This window comes from Dreissena polymorpha, chromosome 9 (assembly GCF_020536995.1).
Source record: "Dreissena polymorpha isolate Duluth1 chromosome 9, UMN_Dpol_1.0, whole genome shotgun sequence".
NCBI lineage: Eukaryota > Metazoa > Mollusca > Bivalvia > Myida > Dreissenidae > Dreissena > Dreissena polymorpha.
The window spans coordinates 66,266,821-66,285,708 of NC_068363.1; the positions used below are offsets into that span (position 1 = coordinate 66,266,821).

General features: G+C 33.3%; 1 protein-coding gene across 5 annotated transcripts in view; it reads left to right on the forward strand.

Moving 5' to 3' along the window:
- Window positions 1-18,888, forward strand: part of LOC127844463 (deoxynucleoside triphosphate triphosphohydrolase SAMHD1-like) — a 44,020-nt gene that overhangs the window by 18,045 nt on the left and 7,087 nt on the right. For all 5 annotated transcript variants that reach the window (XM_052374706.1, XM_052374708.1, XM_052374707.1 and 2 more), the window contains 10 exons: window positions 1,251-1,353; window positions 2,961-3,121; window positions 5,597-5,712; window positions 10,204-10,274; window positions 10,593-10,730; window positions 11,105-11,152; window positions 11,372-11,536; window positions 11,995-12,086; window positions 16,076-16,132; window positions 17,201-17,399. In XM_052374706.1, coding sequence (XP_052230666.1) covers window positions 1,251-1,353; window positions 2,961-3,121; window positions 5,597-5,712; window positions 10,204-10,274; window positions 10,593-10,730; window positions 11,105-11,152; window positions 11,372-11,536; window positions 11,995-12,086; window positions 16,076-16,132; window positions 17,201-17,399 — 1,150 coding nt within the window. The remainder of the gene's footprint in view (window positions 1-1,250; window positions 1,354-2,960; window positions 3,122-5,596; window positions 5,713-10,203; window positions 10,275-10,592; window positions 10,731-11,104; window positions 11,153-11,371; window positions 11,537-11,994; window positions 12,087-16,075; window positions 16,133-17,200; window positions 17,400-18,888) is intronic.

An 18,888-nucleotide genomic window follows, 5' to 3' on the forward strand; every position in this document is an offset into this window, starting at 1 on the left:
ATTTTTTTTAAGTTTAAAGTTTAAAGTTTTTAGTGATTAGTTAATATCTTAAAATCAATCTGTTATGTCTTCATTTTTCTATAAAACATATTATGTTTTTAATATTTATTTTAATAAATCAATGAATTAATATTGTTTTAGACTAATTAAGACAAACTTTCTGATTTAAAGTTTATACTTTGACAATTATTGGCATTTTATTTGACATGTGTAGCAAATTTAGCTCAATCTTGAACAAAGTTTTTTTTTCCAAGCCATATATTAAAGTAACATTACTACTCAAAATAAACGAAAATTTCGTACATTTGTTCGTAAAATAAACTTAACCAATTAAAAATCAGTGTTCCTTATGGCAATTACCGAAATTTCAACGCCAGATGTGGTCTGGTAAAAGAGATGTTTGTAGATACAAAATGCTCGTTTTTATTATTGTTTTGCATATCTATTCATACGGCACATGAACACTTAAATGGTGTTCGTGTGTCGTATGAATAGATATATTCGCGGGAATTAATTGTGGCCACAAATAAATAAAAACGAGCATTTTATATCTACAAAAAACTATGTTATCATACCACATCTAGCGTTCAAATTTTGGCTATAGCTATAAGAAACACTGATTGTTAAGGTGTTAACTTTATTTAACGAAATACTTAACGAAATTTTCGTTGATTTCGAGCGTTATAGAGACATTTTAACATTTTGTTTACCAAAATTAAACAATGTGATATATTTTCTTAAATACAAAGAAATAACTCAAGATTGATCAAATATGTGTCATAATTTCCAAAATAAGTGGGCGGTCGAATTAATAGGAATTTATTTTACTGAAACATGTGTGTGTTTTTAAAGCAATTATATAAAGAGTTCCTGACCAAAACCAAAGTAATACCCAGTGGGCATCCAACGTTGCTGCAACGTTGGGTAGGTTGCATTCGAACGTTGCAGTTTGGTTGTACCAATGGTCTATATGAAACATTTCCCGACGTTTTTTGCCAACGTTGCTGCGACGTTGTATAAAGGTCGCATTAAAACGCAGTATTTTAAAATTCAATTTTTGTAATAATATAAAATAATAAAAAAATTATTCACTGCCAACCGCTTTTTCGATAAGTATCGGCAGTTATGGACATTTTCGAGTTCGTTTCTTAGAAAGAACCATTATTTGATGTCTATAGAGGAGTTAATGAAACGCTCCCCGAGTGGGAATCGAACTCGCTTGTATCGTTATATTAGCCCGTTTTTTTCAGTTGTCGAACATACTGTCTTACAGCAGCAACGATGGCAAGAACAAAGCCGACAGCTCGTAAATCCACCGGTGGAAAGGCTCCACGCAAACAGCTGGCTACCAAGGTATATTAAAGTTTTAAGTTTTTGACCTTTGACCTTGAAGGATGACCATGACCTTGACCTTAAACCACTCAAAAAATGAAGCTCCATGAGATACACATGCATGCCAAATATCAAGTTGCTATTTTCAATATGTCAAAAGTTATTGCAAAACTTTACTGTAACCTTGAAATTTTGGGACAGAATGACAGAATGACAGACAGACAGGCCAAAAACAATATACTCCCGATCTATCGATCCGGGGGCATAAAAATGTAACGTACATTGACATTGTACTTATTCAATTTAAAGCGCGTATAAACGATCATTATCAATTATTTTAAAAGCTAAAATGCTGTTGAATAAAAAATCAATACGTGTATATGGACACATATTTGGTTCTGCAATAAATACGAGTAAACGTGTTCTGATCAGCGTTAACTTAATTTATCTAACCATAAAAAGACTATCTCTAAGATAGCTTATGCTGTGTAACAATTCTCTTGCAAGTGGTGGTTTAAAATTGCGAAAATATGTGTCTTGTTCTGAGAAAACTGGGCTTAATTCATGTGCGTAAAGTGTCGTCCCAGATTAGCCTGTGCAGTCCGCACAGGCTAATCAGGGACGACACTTTCCGCTTTAATGGTATTTTTAGTTTCAAGGAAGTCCCTCCTTACCGAAAATCAAGTTTAGACGGAAAGTGTCGTCCCTGATTAGCCTGTGCGGACTGCACAGGCTAATCTGGGACGACACTTTACGCACAAGCATTAAGCCCAGTTTTCACAGAACAAGACATATATATATACTCGCTTAAAAGGAGATCGCCATTTTTTCTGTAAACCTAGTTACGTTCAAATGTCAGGTTTACGCTCTTGTCAGGTTGTCTGTTATATATAGTGAGAAGCCTTTTGTCTTGAAGGCTCCATTTTTCTATTTTAAATGTTTCATTGGCGTGGTTTGTCTTTGAACGTGTCTGTAAGTGAATATTTATGTTACAGTGGCCATGACGCACTGATCTATGTGGCTCAAAATAATGCATTGACTTATTTTGGCTCCAAATTTAAATTGTCGCTAGAAAGCTAACAGGGGCTGGTCCAACCATACAAGCAGTCGTGAAGACGTAGAAGGACCTGTCCATAAAGTCTGCAGTAAACACAAGGCTGAAGTCGGTGGGGGGGGGGGGTAATTTATTCGTATTTCCATCAAAATCTAATCCCAATCTTCTAAAACAATGTAGTGATGTCAGCGAATATTGGGATGGCCAAGTACTCGGAAACGTGATTTGGTTTAATATAATAAATAAACATCCAGATATTTATGTTAAAAAACTAAACGGACTCATATTGTTTTTAAGAATGCAAACACTTTTTGTTTATATACACATTCGGTCTGTTTCGAGATTAATTTAATTCTTCTCTATATGGATACTCAGATAGTATTCGGATATAACGTACGAATATCTGGATATGAATTCCTGTATTGGTCGACATCCCAGGAAAAATGCTTTGTTTCATCAATTTTGTTTTCGACCTGTGCATAAACGATGTTTTTATTATATATTTATGGAACATATGAGCATCTATGTTGATACAATATGCATATGCAATTAGTAAATTGAAAGGTGGTTGCAGGTTTTCAATGACCCCATCCATGGTCACATAGAGTTACATCCATTGTGCGTGAAGATAATCGACACCCCGCAGTTCCAGAGACTGCGCTTCATCAAGCAGCTTGGAGTGTCCTATTTCGTCTACCCTGGAGCATCGCACAATCGATTTGAGCACTCTATTGGGTGAGAATGTATACAAGATATTTACCCACTCTCTAAGCATCTAGTTATGGGTTCCAAGTCTGAACTCCACGCAATATATTGAGTATGATCATATCTAGAAAACATTTAATGTTATTTTGAAGCAAAAATTACAAAATAAGGGTTGAAAACGTTAGTACAGTACAGTCAAATCTCATAATGTAAAAATCTCCGAGACCAAGATGAATACTTCACAGACACTTGTATTGAAAAAGACAATACAATGCAATACAAATGTAAGTTGTTTACATCAAATGGCGAAGTGTTAAGATAATTTAGTTGCATTGATTAACAATGTGATGGATTTTTTTAAGTATAAATTCGCACAAAATATCGTTTGATTTAATTGTTAAACATTCAATACAATAGCCCAAATAGCCACATTTTGAAACTCAATAAAAACCTACATAGAACTTTTACTGTATTGTTCATATTTTATGCCATTTGTTCAACCATGGTTTTCTTGTTCTTTAGAAATATATAATTCACAGATGCTAGAATGTTAATTTAAGGTACTAAAGTTTTCATGCGTTTTTATGGGTTTTGTGTAATTTATTTGCTGTCTTAAATTTGGTTTTACTAATGTATGCAATATTTGGATGCACTGATTTTTTCTTTTTAAAAGAGATTCATATTCTTCCTTCTCTGACGCATTACTTTGTGGCAAACAATGCTGTGTTCACTGTACATGTTAAAACTGCAGCGGACAGTTCTTCACATACACAGAGTACTCACAATGAGACCTTTATCAAGCAACATGTGGAAATATAGGACTAACAATGATATTTTGCTTTTACCAAATATGTCTTTCACATTCTAATTTATGAACCATATACATTATAAACGAGAACCGTGTGTTGCTCTTGTTTTCGTTTTTAAGTGTAATCCAGTTTTGCAGTGTATTTAAAAATCACCTACAAACCCATTTTGATAATCAAAGTACTGACAGTACTGGTGTGACGATTCTTTTGAAGCGGATGGATATGAAAGCATCCATTTAAGTTTATCTACATCACCACAATTGTGTATGTGGGTACGAAAATTTGGGTACGAAAAAAAGTTTGGGTACGAATAAAATTTGGGTACGAAAAGAAATTCGGTACGAAAAAACATTTGGGTACGAAAAAAAATTTGGGTACGAAAAAATTGGGTACGAAAAATATTGGGTACGAAAAATGATGTGTACGAAACAAAAATAGAGATACGGGGAAGTAGTACCCGTGGTGAACGCGACCCATTCAGCAAAACTGGGAGGCGGGTTACATTCTCGATCAAATCTAAAAATAACTACCTTTTGGGTTTTCCTAGCGTCACAGCGTTTGAAGTGCCACCTGGCAGTTTCGTGTCTCGTTCCTGCCCCGAACCTCTCGATAAATTTGAAAAAGGAAGGGGACCAAGCTGCCTTTACCTTTATCAATGATAATCAGCGAGGTATGCCGATTGAGAACATTTATTTAACTCAATCGGGCTGGCTCGGTCTTTTACATAGGTCGCCTTTGTGAAGAATCGTTTCATGGTATGATAACTTAGACGAGCTGCTTCGCTGAAGCTGCATCGTCAAAAACTCGAACAAAACAGTATTCAGTCTACAGTGTTAAAAGCTTTGTGCGTATCGTGATAGTCACTGTAGTATGATTTACTTATTCACCAACACAATCTTATACTTAATATAATACATAATAAAATAATGTATTTTGTGATATAACTTCACAGACAGCCGTAGCTTACAGTTGCAAATGTTGCTATATTATCATGTGTGATCTTGAGACTCTAGTTGTTTACTGAATTTACTCCATACTTTGAATGCAAATAATCCAATTTGAATAACTATGCAGTGCTCTCAGTGCATTTTCGCAGTAATGATTATATTGATATTGAAGATATCTTTAACCTTTACAGACATTAAAACATTCAATACATCATTGTTAATAGCACATACTAAATAACAAATGAGTAAACAATGTTTAAAAACATTAATAAGAAACATTTGACAAATGAAAATTACTAACTTAGCAGGTTCTTAGCATATGTAAAGCTTGACTGACTTTGCTCATTTCAGCTGCACGCGGTAGCTTTTCAGTGGTAAATTGAAAATGTTTTTTACAGATTTGTCATTTTCTTTTAAATTTTGTTTGTATCCATTAAAAAGCAATTCATACCTTAACATAATTCTTTGATTTACAAATCTCTTACTTAAAAATTATCATTAACTCAAATTTATAAGTATTAAACGCGTGTTGATATAAAATGCAACAGTAACAAGACTGCATAAAATTTCTGAAATAAAAATATAATCTTCTGTTTCATTGTGATATAAGTTCTTAATTCATAAGTAACAAAATAAACAAATCAAATCGCGTTTTTCCATTCATGAATAAATACATGTCAATAAAGATTATTACATTTAGAAGATGTTTAAAAGAAAGCAACAAATTACTGTTTTACATCACATTTCAGAGTATGCCACCTTGCAGGTCGTTTGGTCAGTAGGATAAAAGAAAATCAGCCTGAACTCAAAATCACCAAAAAAGACGTCTTGTGTGTTCAGATTGCTGGCTTGTGTCATGATCTAGGTAAGTATCACAGAATGTTTGATCAGAATGTTTGCTATTGTTAATATGATGCAGGTATATATTAACAGGAATAGACGCTAAGAGTTTACAAATGTCTTTACATCCTTTTACAGAGGGCCTATGAGTTTTCTTTAGTACGCATGCAAGGGCCGTTTGGTAAGAGTTCTGTTAATATCTATTAATGTGATTGAGGGATTTCAATTGAAGCGAAATCCTGCTTCGCAATTTTCTATCGATTTCCTCCAGCAGTGATCTGCTTTGCACCATTTTGAAGGAAATATTACTGAGTTTACTTGCTCACCTAGAAATATATATTTTTCTTAATATGTCTGCATAGTATATAACCTACATTCACACAAAGCAAAAATTTCACACCAAAATTAATCTTGACTTCTGTATGTTGATCATGGAAATCGTTAACACGTGTAACAGATTGTATATTAGCCGGATTTATCATAATAGGTCCATATTTTGGAAACTTTCATTTTTCTGAACGTGTTATTTCCGAATTTTTCCCAAATGAACCAAATTTTTTTGCTAATAAAATGGAAAACTCAAATCCCAAGAAAATTTAAAATAGGTACTTAGAAATAATCATGAGTTGATTAGTTAATAGCTCACCCAAGGACTATTGTTATCCCTTTTCTTCCGTCACGCGTCGTCAATCGGACGTCGTGAACATTTTCCTTTTTAATAATCTAGAGGTTTTTTTTCCAATCTTCATGAAACTTGCGCAAAACATTTCTCCCAGTGATAGCTCGGCCTTGATCGAAATTAAGTAATACTAATACTTATAAACACTCAAGAATTCACTTTTTTGTCAAATCTTCAAGAAACTTTGTCAAAACATGTGTTTTAATAGTATCTCGTCCGATTTCAAAAATGGCTCCGGTTTGTTCGCAACATTGAACCCAGGGGGAGGGGCAGTTTGGTTTATATGGCGATGGTGCGATTTTTAGTCTTTTCTTCGGGTCACTTGGTCAGAACAGGCGTTTTACCGTTAGCTCAGGCGGTTTAAAATTTATCGCATTTCGTCGAAAAACATGGCCTTCAGAAAGCGAGGAAGTTTTCCAAACATGGCTACATTGCAACCTTGTTGACACTCTAAGAGTCATATAGTTAGTCTAATCTTCTTGAAACCTATTCCCAATATTTGTTTTATTTAAAAAAAATGCCGAGTTTGAAAAACCTGGCCACCATGGAACGGGACAGTTTTCCGTATATGGCTTTGTTGAAACCTTGTTAAACTCTATTTGCCACATTCCTTGTCCAAAATTAACCCAATTAAATCTCGGCAACTTTTTAAAGTGGGTAATGTTAGCTCAAAAGCTAGGACACTGGGTCAAATTTAAAAAAATGCTAACACACTTGAAGTCGATTTTCATCCAATCTTCATGAACCTTTGTCCGGATATTTGTTCTAATGACCTAACAGCCGAGGTCAAAATACGAATGTGAATATTCATGTTTTGAAAAGCACTGCCATTTTTTTTAACTTATGGTCCTCTTTTTTTTCTCAAACGCAGAATGTTCTTTAAATGTAAAATGATTGACCATTTGTATAAGTTTGCAATATTTTACGTCAGAAAATCGACCATTAAAATTACAACAATTTTCTGATCAATTCTTCAGAGAAATCGCCATTATTCTGAAGCGTTGCTTGACTTCATATGATCCGCTAGTTATTAGATTGTGTGTTTTTTCTCCAAGGTCTAGAAAATATTAAGTTGTGCCCCGGTTACAAAGGTAGACACCGAAGCAATTATGGCTATAAGTTCTGGCATTTTTTACTGTGATGCTTTGAAATCCAGACTGAGAATGATTTGGTTATGGTTAGTTTACCCAGTAAAAGCCAACATATAATCATAATCAATATGATTGTTGTTATGAACGCTGTATTAAATATGAAAGCAGATATTGATTTGAAAGGTCTGTTACATTTAAGCCTGTTTTGATAATACACATATGAAAATTAATTCTTACTTAACTGTCAGATTGCATTCAATTTCTAGATTTGGACTAAATTATATAATGTTTTTTCATCCATGTTTAGGAATATCGTACACAATTTTCCATAAGAAACTCTGCCTATTACAACACATTTCTCAAATACATTATGAAAGACCACGGTATTTTAATTATTGCAATACATATGTTATTCCTCGAGAATTAACACGTTTATTTGTAATATTTCAGTTTTCCATACTAACGATATTACTATGCTAATACATTGATTAAAACGAACAAGGACACAGCATGCATGAGAGCAATACGCATGCCAGTTAAAAAGTTTCACATCATACCACCTACATAATTAAGCTCGATTCATTTAAGTAGTTGCTGTAATGGAAATAAATACGCAATGTCATGGTATGAAATGGTATGGAGTAAATGGCCATTAGTTTACAATGTTGAAGGTTCAAGTCAAATGTTATGATGTCGAAATAATTCATCTCTGATAAAGTCTGTTTCGGCATATTTTTTTTCGTATAAATACTCTGCTGGTCACACCATCAATCTGATTGAAGTAAACGTTTGACGCTATCGTTTATGTATTTATTTTTTTAATCATAAATGATGCAAAGCAGATAATGTCTTGAAGTAAAACCTAGGAAATTATTGTAAAACCTAGGAAATTATTGTGAAACCTAAGAAATTATTGTAAAACCACGCATCAAGATATGCATGTGTACTTATTGATATAACTATCTGTTTTATTTTTCGCAAAGATAGTCACGTTAAAAGCTTCAACAACCAGATATGGACAATACATACGTTTCTATATCGGTTTTAAATGTTAAATTCTTACTGTACAGCTTTATTTTGTATGTCCGTTTGTCAGTAAATACGGGCACACATATTTGTTAAACTTTTACACAGGGTCTGCTTTTTAAGTCCTTGGCAGAATCAGTAATACTGATAGATTGTTTAGCTCACCTGGGCACAGCGTTCTCAATGTTAATTTGTGGTCGCCTTTTACCTTGTTATTTTTCTAGAGACCACATCTTGTTTGATCTTCATGAAATTCGTCAGAGGATTAGTTCCAATTATATTTTTGCCGAGTTCTAAATCAAGGAACAAGCTAAAAAATATAGAAGTAATATTTTAATTCAATGTTCATTAAGCTTCTTCCGAAAATATGTTCTAATGATATATCAGATGAGTTTGAAAATCCCGTTTCGTTTAGATACATGTTTGCTAGGGGCGGGGCATTCTTCCTGATATAGCTATAGTAAAACATTGTTAACGCTAGTGAAGTAACATTTTACGTCCAATCTTTATGAACCATTGTAACAACATTTGCCCTAATGGCTTAGTTTGAAAACGGTTCAGTTTTTGTTAATTATTGCCGCAAGGGGGTGAAAAAAAATCCTTTTATAAATATTGTAAAGAATTGTTAACATTTTAGAGGTCATACTTGTAGTCTTATCTTCATAAAACTGTATAAGAACATGTAAATGAAATATCAGCTGCGCTTAAAAATGGTTACGATTCGTAGAAAACAACATGACCGCCAGGGCTGCCAGTTTTCCTAATACGATTATAGTTCATACTCCAGACGTCACATTTTAGTCCAATGTTCATGAAACTTCATAAGACAATTGTTCAAATGATATCAGAGCTGAGTTTGTAAATCGTCACAATATGTCAAAACATGGCCGCCAGGTCAGGGACAGTTTTACTTATATGGCTATAGTGCAACGTTGTTAACACTCTCGAAGTAACATTATGGCGTCCAATCTTCATGAAACTGTGTGAAGATTTATCCCTGTGTACTAGGGAAGGGTTTCAAATAAATAGTTAGGTTCGGTATTCATGTCCGAAATTATATCGGAATTCTTGTATATATGGAAACACATATAACAGAATAAAGAAACCTAAAACACAAAATAGAACAATTAACACATATCACAATCTTCCAAACATAAATACAATATTTCAAAATAATTAAATTCATTGCAGACAAAAATATAATTACAAAATACAAATAATATAAAACACATCAGGTTGGTAGATACAGAAAACACGATAATTTTACATTGAAACAAGGATGTCTTACGACAGCCTAGAAGCAAAGGAAAGCATGGTCAGTAATTTGCACTGAATTTTACTTGGTTTTTGGAAATTGTTAGATCAGTTCTTTTATTATAATGAACTACCTATTCCGAACAGCTTTGTTCCTTCGGATCTCAGGTGAACGTTTTACAGCCAAATGACCAACATGTATGAAATAAAATACGTCTTGTAAGGGCAATTACATGTTTATGCTTTTTTCTAACCTTTTTGTGGCTATCGGGGAAATTCAAAAATCATTGTTCAAATACCAATTCAGCCGTACATTACTGAAGTACAAGAATGGATGTTAATTTGTAATGGAACCTGTCTGTAAACTGCAGTGAAATCAGCGAAAAAATTCACCGAGCATATCCATTATAATCCACTTCATGGTTCAATACATTTGACCTTGTGTTCAATGCATGTTTCTTTGCAGGACACGGACCTTTTTCTCATGTGTTCGATAACAAGTTCATACCTGCAGTACGTCCTGGTTCAACATGGAAGGTTGGAAAATTCATTTTAAACTTGGAAACCTTCTTGTTATTGAACATCGCTATTTAAAACACTGTTTATTAAAATGGATCACTATTGTAAACGTTTTCCAGATGTGTTGTCTTTATAAACTAAAATATGTTTGAAACTGCTCCTAAGCCCACATTTCATTTCAAAATATTGATGACTCGCTATTCGTCAGCCGTTAATGTTGGCACGCGTTTCATCGTTAAATGGCTTACCACGGCTCTGACAATTCATTCATGTGATAAAAATTAGCATTAATTTAATAAATGATTTCGGCTCATATGATGATGTGTACTTGTTAAGCACGAGGAGGCCTCTGTGGAGATGTTTAAGTATTTAGTGAGCGAGAACCAGTTAAAGGAGGAGTTCAAGCGCAATGGTCTCACCCGCAAGGACCAGGACTTCATTACGGAGCAGATCAAGGGTGTCGGTAAGCAAAAGGTAGACCAATATGTTTGATTTATCCTTTCAGTATGTGGATAATAAAAACTCATGGTAGTTAATTATGATCCATGTATAAACATTTGGCTCAAGTGCACACTGTATCATTTGTAATCAAGTTCCTTAACATGGAATTATCATATATATTTAGTTTGGATAATATTGTATTTATAATGGGATTTTGTTGGACGGGTTGCTCATTTTCGTATATAACGTATACATATTATTTGTATTTTGTAATCCATGCGAATTATAAAGAGCATAATGCAGTATAATATGAAACAGTATTTGGGTTAAAATGAAATCGTGTAACTTAACAACAAATGCGACTTTTGGTGTTTACTTTTTTTGCATTTAACATTTTATAATTTCAGAGATGGACTTTGAAAGGAAGACCTAAAGAGAAGAGTTATCTTTATGAGGTAATGCTCACATTAAATCAATCTTCACTAGGCCTATTGGTGTGAAATTAAGAAAAAAATCCCAACCGCCATGAAAATGTGAATGTAAAAGTAATGTGAGGTATTTTTGCAAATAAATTTGAGAGTAAATATTGTCTAAAATATTCATTAGTAAAAAATAAAATAAGGATCTGATCTCGTCGTAAGAAATGCCATTGTTTTACTTACTGCTTCTCACAGGTGGTAGCGAACAAGCGCAACGGAATAGACGTTGACAAGTGGGACTACTTCGCGCGTGACTGCCACCATCTCGGAATCAAGAATAATTTCGATCACAACCGATGTATTAACTTCGCTCGTGTCATAAAAGCTGAGGGCGAGTGGCAGATTTGTACCCGAGACAAGGTTTGTGAATTTAAATTAGATTTTGAAAGGTTAGAACTATTCCTCTTGAGGTACAACTCTTAGACGTTTCTGTACACTGGTTATCGTGATTACTTATTCTTAAGAGAATACTTATGGATTGTTATCCTATAAATCTGAACCTTGCGATACTATGTTATATTAACGTACATTTTTTTAAATGGAAAAATAATATTGGCTGGTAGATGTGTCTAACTTTTTTGGGTGCATATTAAAATGATTCACAAATAATTGACCACTGCATTATTATTCTTTTATATGTATACGTTAATTTAGCGAATCAAGACATTGAAAGTTGATTAGAATTTGATATAAAATATAATGTTTAAGATCGACGCAATCAATTAAATTCTGTCTGGTTTACTGTTAATAGACAACTTGTTAACAACTTATGTTGCTGTTTATATCATATTTTCTAACTTGCATTGTTATCTCTTCAGGAGGTCGTCAGTATCTATGACATGTTCTACACACGGACGAACCTACATAGACGCGCTTACCAGCATAAGACAACAAATATTATTGAATACATGTAAGTTCCTTGATTTTTTTAATGGTACTGATGCTTTAAGCTGATGTTCTGTAAACATGTATTCTGTGAACATATGTGTTCTGTGAACATATTTGTGTTGGACATATGTGAATGCGAACATATGTGCAATGAGGAATAGAGAAAGTAAGAAAGGAATGGATTGTTAAATAAAATTTATATTGTCAATAAATTATCTGTTCTTTGTATTCATAAGTTTGAAATTCAAAACGTTGGAGTTGTACAAGAATTTACATTAAACTGTATTAATTAGTCAGTATTCATTAACAAAGAATTTATTTATGAATACGCAATAGTTTTCAGTGATCAGGGACTTACGTTTGGTTTAGGTGTTAATGCAATGAAAATTTATGTTTTAATAAGTTGCATGTGAATAAATATCAACAGTCTATATCTGATTCCTAACTCATCTATATTTAACATTTGATCCTTGGTGGCGTGATAGTATGCTACTTTGACAACTTAAATGTCAACAAATTCAATCGATTGATAATAAGGGAGTGAAATATAATCTATCCGTTGGATTTGACAACTGAACCGTCAAATAATGCTTACTTTCCTATGAGTTAAAAGTGCACACGATATTCGGACGTAATTCGTTATTTACTTTAAACTATGGATCGATTTTCGGGATGCATGAAAACCAATGCAATTGTTACAAAATGACCAATTATAAATGGCATATAATAACACGCGTCATTGAAATAGAAAATGTGTATTTTAAATCACATGTATAATAAGAACAATATTTTAATTGCCCATCGTCATGTGGTGTATAATGGAAGAAGGGGTTTGATATGAGCTATGCTATGGCGTGTCAACCGTTGCGAAATTCAATGTTTCCATATGTATGTGGTATATTTGTATATATTTGTTGTATATTTCCATTTGTGTGTGGTATAATTGCATATATATATGTTTTATATTTCCATTTGTGTGTGGTATAATTGCATATATGTGTTCTAAAAGTTCATATATGTATGCAATATTTTGATATATATGTGGTATAATTCTAATATATATAATTGTATAATTTTCAAAATATGTGTGTGGTATAAATTCCATATATTTGTGGTAAAATTTTCGTATATATGTCCTATAATGGTAAATATTTTAACGGGTATGACTAAACAACGGAGGTAGCAGGCTCTTTCGGCCCCAAGCTCTTTCGGCCCAGTCCGAAATTTCAGGCTTTTTCGGCCCCAAGCTATTCGGCCCCAAATCGACCAGGCTCATTCGGCCCCATATTTTACTACACCTATTAACTAGGGTGTATGATTGAATAAAGGTGTTCAAAATGATATATATTGAGCTGTCGGTTTGTTCCTTTGTACTGCTTTTGATTATTGATGATAAAATGAAATTAATTGAAAACCATTATTGTTTTACAAACTGTTACCAATGTATGTAATTGTTTTAATTGTTAAATTGTGCCGGCTTTTAATTGCATCGATTGTCGGTTTGTTTGTTACATATTGCGTTTGATTAAAGGTGTAAATGATGAGTATTTGTTTGGTATGTTCCACCTTGAAAGGTGACCATTATCGCTAAATGGTGTCATCAAGTATCTAGAAATCGGATAAGCTCCATCTCCTATTATGTGATTCATTCCAGTAAACCTGGGAAGTGCAGCACATAAAGGCGAGTTACGGAAAACGCGTGCATCATGCACCTTTCCAGGCCACCCACAATACACATCTGTGAAACGCCTGTCTTCTCCACAAACAGCTTGCAATATTATTGAATAGTGTCATTTTCTATTGGAGTAGTCTGGAGACCTTTTCCTTGGTGCAGACATTTTTATATGCGTCCCATCTATTGCCCCCAAGACTCCAGGGAAGCCTTTCTTATTTTGAAATTCATCAATCACAGTCTGCTTGTCATTGTTTGATGGCCAACATATTACTGTCTTAAGAAGACTGTCACATTAAACTGTAAGCATTCTTCGGTTATGGTCTAAGAAAGATGACTTTGATACGTTAAAACGGTCTGCAATAGACCTTACTGTCTTTTAATTACCCAAACACCAAAGCGTCATTAGTAAGTCCTTATCCAATGGAACTTGTTCACGACCCCCAGTGGCAATCCTTCTACGAAACTGATCATCAGCTGAGATTCTCTCCAAAACTCAACAGTACCCCTTATCATGCGAAAAAAAGTCTTAAAGTCATCTGGGAGGTACTGAGGTACGGTGACTACAACGTAGTTGGCCACTTTTGGGACATCATCAAGAGCTGCATTTGAAAAGAAACCAAATTACTAGTTATTAAATGGATTTAGTTAAAAGCCTGTTATATTGCTTTGATTACGTCAAGCTTATTAATACATTACAACTCAATATGACTTTTGTGCTTAGTAATCTTTATTACTTGGTTCAGAGCATTTTCGACCCAGGACCCTGATACAACCATGTGTCATTAAAATTGCAATAATTATTCAAATAAAACTCAAATTTGAGTTTAGATGTTTGTTTTCATGGCTATGTTAGCATCACAGGACTGAAGCATGGTCCTTAGATGTTAGGGAGTATGGGTACACCCCTTTGGGTGATACAAATTATTTAGCATCTATATCGTTTTTATAATTTATGAATTCCGACTATTAATCCAATTAAAAAAATATATACTTTAATTGGTAATTGTAAATAGTTATTACTCGGTGTATACATTTACACTATTCACGTCCCGAGGCCGAAATTACTGTACTTTATATTGTCCGAAATTTAGTTAGCCGAAATTGCATTGAATATAACAAGTGAATTCGTTAATAATGGTAGAATAGATATTTCCCATTATGTACATTGTTGCACATACAGCAGCGAATCGTGGCACCGTTCCACTAGCCTTATCAAAGAGCAAGTGCATTTCATTTTCTTCAAAAAGCAAGTAATTTATCATAATGGTTGAATTAATTGTGATTCCGTCAAAAAGGTATGATTGAATAACGAGAAGTGCCCCTTTCCAAGGAAAGGGTTTTCAATAAACGGGAAGGGTCTCATATGTTTTATTTTAAATATTTTTCCAATAGATACAAAAGAAATGTACTGATAATCTAAATAAAGAACTCATGCATCCTTATTGAAATTTCAGCTTTAATGTTGATGAGGCCTTTTCCTTCCACTTTAAGCGGGATTTAGCCATCTCCGCTTTTCAGCCACGCCTGTTCAAAATATTTCCCGTGATGCAAATTATAGGATATATATATATTTATATGAAAATTTTACAACAATTATATGGAATTTATACCGCACACATATTTTAAAAATTATACAACACATATATCAGAATTTATACCACGTATATATCAAAATAGATGGAGACAATAATGAAATTTTTAGAACAAATATATGATATACATCACACTATTCAAACACATAAATATGACCTTATACAACATATATTTGTTATGCAATACTATATCGGATTTTACCATATAATATATATATTATATATCTATATAATATATATAGTAGATATATATATATATATATATATATATATATATATATATATATATATATATATTATACATATATATATATTGAGATTAATAGATATATAGATAGGCTATATATATATAGATATATGATCTATATATCGATAGATAGATATATATATATATATATATATATATATATATATGAATTTATACAGCATATATATGCAATTATACGACACACAAATAGAAATATAGAACATATTTATTCAAATATACCACATAAATATGGATTTTACCATATATATATATATATATCAATTTATACAACATATATATGTAATTATACAACACACAAATGGAAATATACAACATATATATACAAATATACCAAATAAATATGGAAACATTGAATTTTGCAACGTTTGACACGCCATACTATGCTAATAACTAGTCATATATCTGTTCGATTTAATCTATGAGGTGTTTAACAAATTTATCATGTGTAATATAATATTGTTATGGTAATATTTTAGGATTGTGGAAGCCCTTGTGTTGGCCAATAATCACATCAAGTTTCGTGGAAAGGATAGGTGCGTATTATCAACAAGTAACATTCAGTTTGAATTAAGTATTTAATATAAAAAACACATGTATAACTTGATATGACATATATAAGATCTGTCACGAGTTGTCATATCATACCATATTTTATAAAACGAGTTCAGAAATTTTGTTAGTAAGCGAGGCTTTTGCGAGCTTACTAACGAATTTCCTGGACGAGTTTAATAAAATATGGTATGATATGACAACGAGTGTCAGAACTTTTTTATCACATGCTTTTAAATGAGCAAACTAAACAAATATTTACGCAAACATATTAATGATTAATCCCGAATGTTGTTTACATTTCCTGACGTCATTTTACGTTGCAATGTCATTTCAGGAAAATAACAAAATGCGATTGTTCAATAAACGAAAACTAAGCCAATGAAAACGCTTAAAAATGTTGTATTACACATGTGTAATATAAAAAAATATGTAATGGTTATATTACATGGGAAACAGGGTATAGCATGTGATAAATATAAATACACAACAGATTGTGTGTATGCCAGTTTCACGATGGTTATAAACTTATTTCAATCTTGTCAATACCTTAATTAAGAATTCGCAAACATATATCACAATAATGTATATTTTGTTTAGTAGTGAGTAATAGAATAATAAAATACGGTGCATACATATACCGCTAACTTTATTGGAATTTTATACTTATAAAAATTTTAACAAGACACGTTTTACGGGTCACGTTTTGGTATTCAATGTTTGTCTTTATCGGTATATTTAATTTAAATCGTTTAAGATTCGCGTTTTGGTTTGTGATAATTCTAGGGTAAGTAAGGTTCGGCTCGAAGGGGAATAAACTCCTTATGTTGGTAATCTGTTATACAAAAAAATAGACAAAGTCAAAACTTTGTATCCTTATAGAGTTTCTTGTGATTCATCGTTTGCTATATTACTATTAGAAGCATTAAACAATGTTTTCTGTCATGTAAATGAAAATGGAGACATACATATTTTCACCATTTGTCATTTCAATTAACTGATGAAATGAGTTTTGTAACCAGTTGAGTTGAATTGCTGATTTACACCTACAGGAAAATGATGACGATGTCAGAGGCAATATATGACATGACTGCATTCAGTCAGCTTACAGACGAAGTTTTCTCACGCATTCTACTTCTTGACTCCAAAATACCCAAATTAAGAAGATCGAAGGAAATCATACACAACATCCTCACTCGCAAACTGTACAAGTGTGTTGGTGAGATACAGCCGGGAGAACCACGTAAGGAGGTAAAGCAATCTTCTTGTTTGAATGTTCACTATATATAATATACTGCTGTTTGGCTATTGTTTATTACAGATACGTTAAGTTATCGAACCTAAATATCGAGCAATGGCTATGGTTTTCTTGCTGAGTAAATAATCTAGTCTTTGTTTTGCACGTACAGAATATTCTATTTGTCATCTTTGCAAAAGTAGATCAAAAACCGACAGTCTATGTAAACAAATTAATATGTCGCCTGTTATCCGGACTGATTTTACTAGAAAACATGCCTGTCCAAATGTAATTTTGCCAGGTATGACCACCGGACAGGGTTTTAGTCGAATACGGTTTGTTCCATCATTTTCGCATTTTGTTCTGTCTTCATTAAGAGAGTGCACATTAGAAAATGTGGGAAAACAACTCTTAACAAGGGCTGTTTGTAAAACATGCATGCCCCCTATATGGGCTATCAGTTGTGGTGGCAGCCATTGTGTGAATATGTTTTTTGTCACTGTGACCTTGACCTTTGACCTAGTGACCTGAAAATCAATAGGGGTCATCTGCCAGTCATGATCAATTTACCTATGAAGTTTCAGTATCCTAGGCCTAATTATTCTCGAGTTATCATTAGGAAACCATTTTACTGTTTCGAGTCACTGCGACCTTGACCTTTGACCTAGTGACCTGAATATCAATAGGGGTCATCTGCAAGTCATGATCAATGTACCTATGCAGTTTCATGATCCTAGATATAAGCGTTCTTGAGTAATCATCCGGAAACCATTTTACTGTTTCGGGTCACCGTGACCTTGACATTTGACCTAGTAACCTGAAATCAATAGGGGTCATCTGCGAGTCATGATCAATGTACCTATGAAGTTTCATGATCCTAGGCATAAGCGTTCTTGAGTTATCATCCGGAAAACATTTTTACGATTTCGGGTCACCGTGACCTTGACCTTTGACCTAGTGACCTGAAAATCAATAGGGGTCATCTGCGAGTCATGATCAATGTACCTATGAAGTTTCAAGATCTTAAGCCTAAGCGTTCTTGAGTTATCATCCGGAAACCATCTGGTGGACGGACGGACATACGGACGGACGGACGGACGAACGGACGGACCGACATGAGCAAAACAATATACCCCCTCTTCTTCGAAGGGGGGCATAATTATCAAAATCTATAACGTCATGAATATAAACGAAATAATTTCGAAATGTTGCACGTTTTTGCTATATTTCAAAAGTCTTGAATACACCAAACTGTATGAAATAACGTGTTATTTCCTGTATATTATAATGATGATTGTATACAATTAGTGTAAATACAACGCACATAGTAAACTGTTTTCAATCACACTCGATTTCTTTTTGTTTTTAATTTGCATCCGATGTGATGAAATGCTTTCAAGCGCTCCCAGTTTGGTTAATTGTTGTCAATCACATCAAATTTGACCTATTGTTCGTTCAATCACATCAAATGTTGCTTATCGTTTTAAAAAGCATTTCAACATG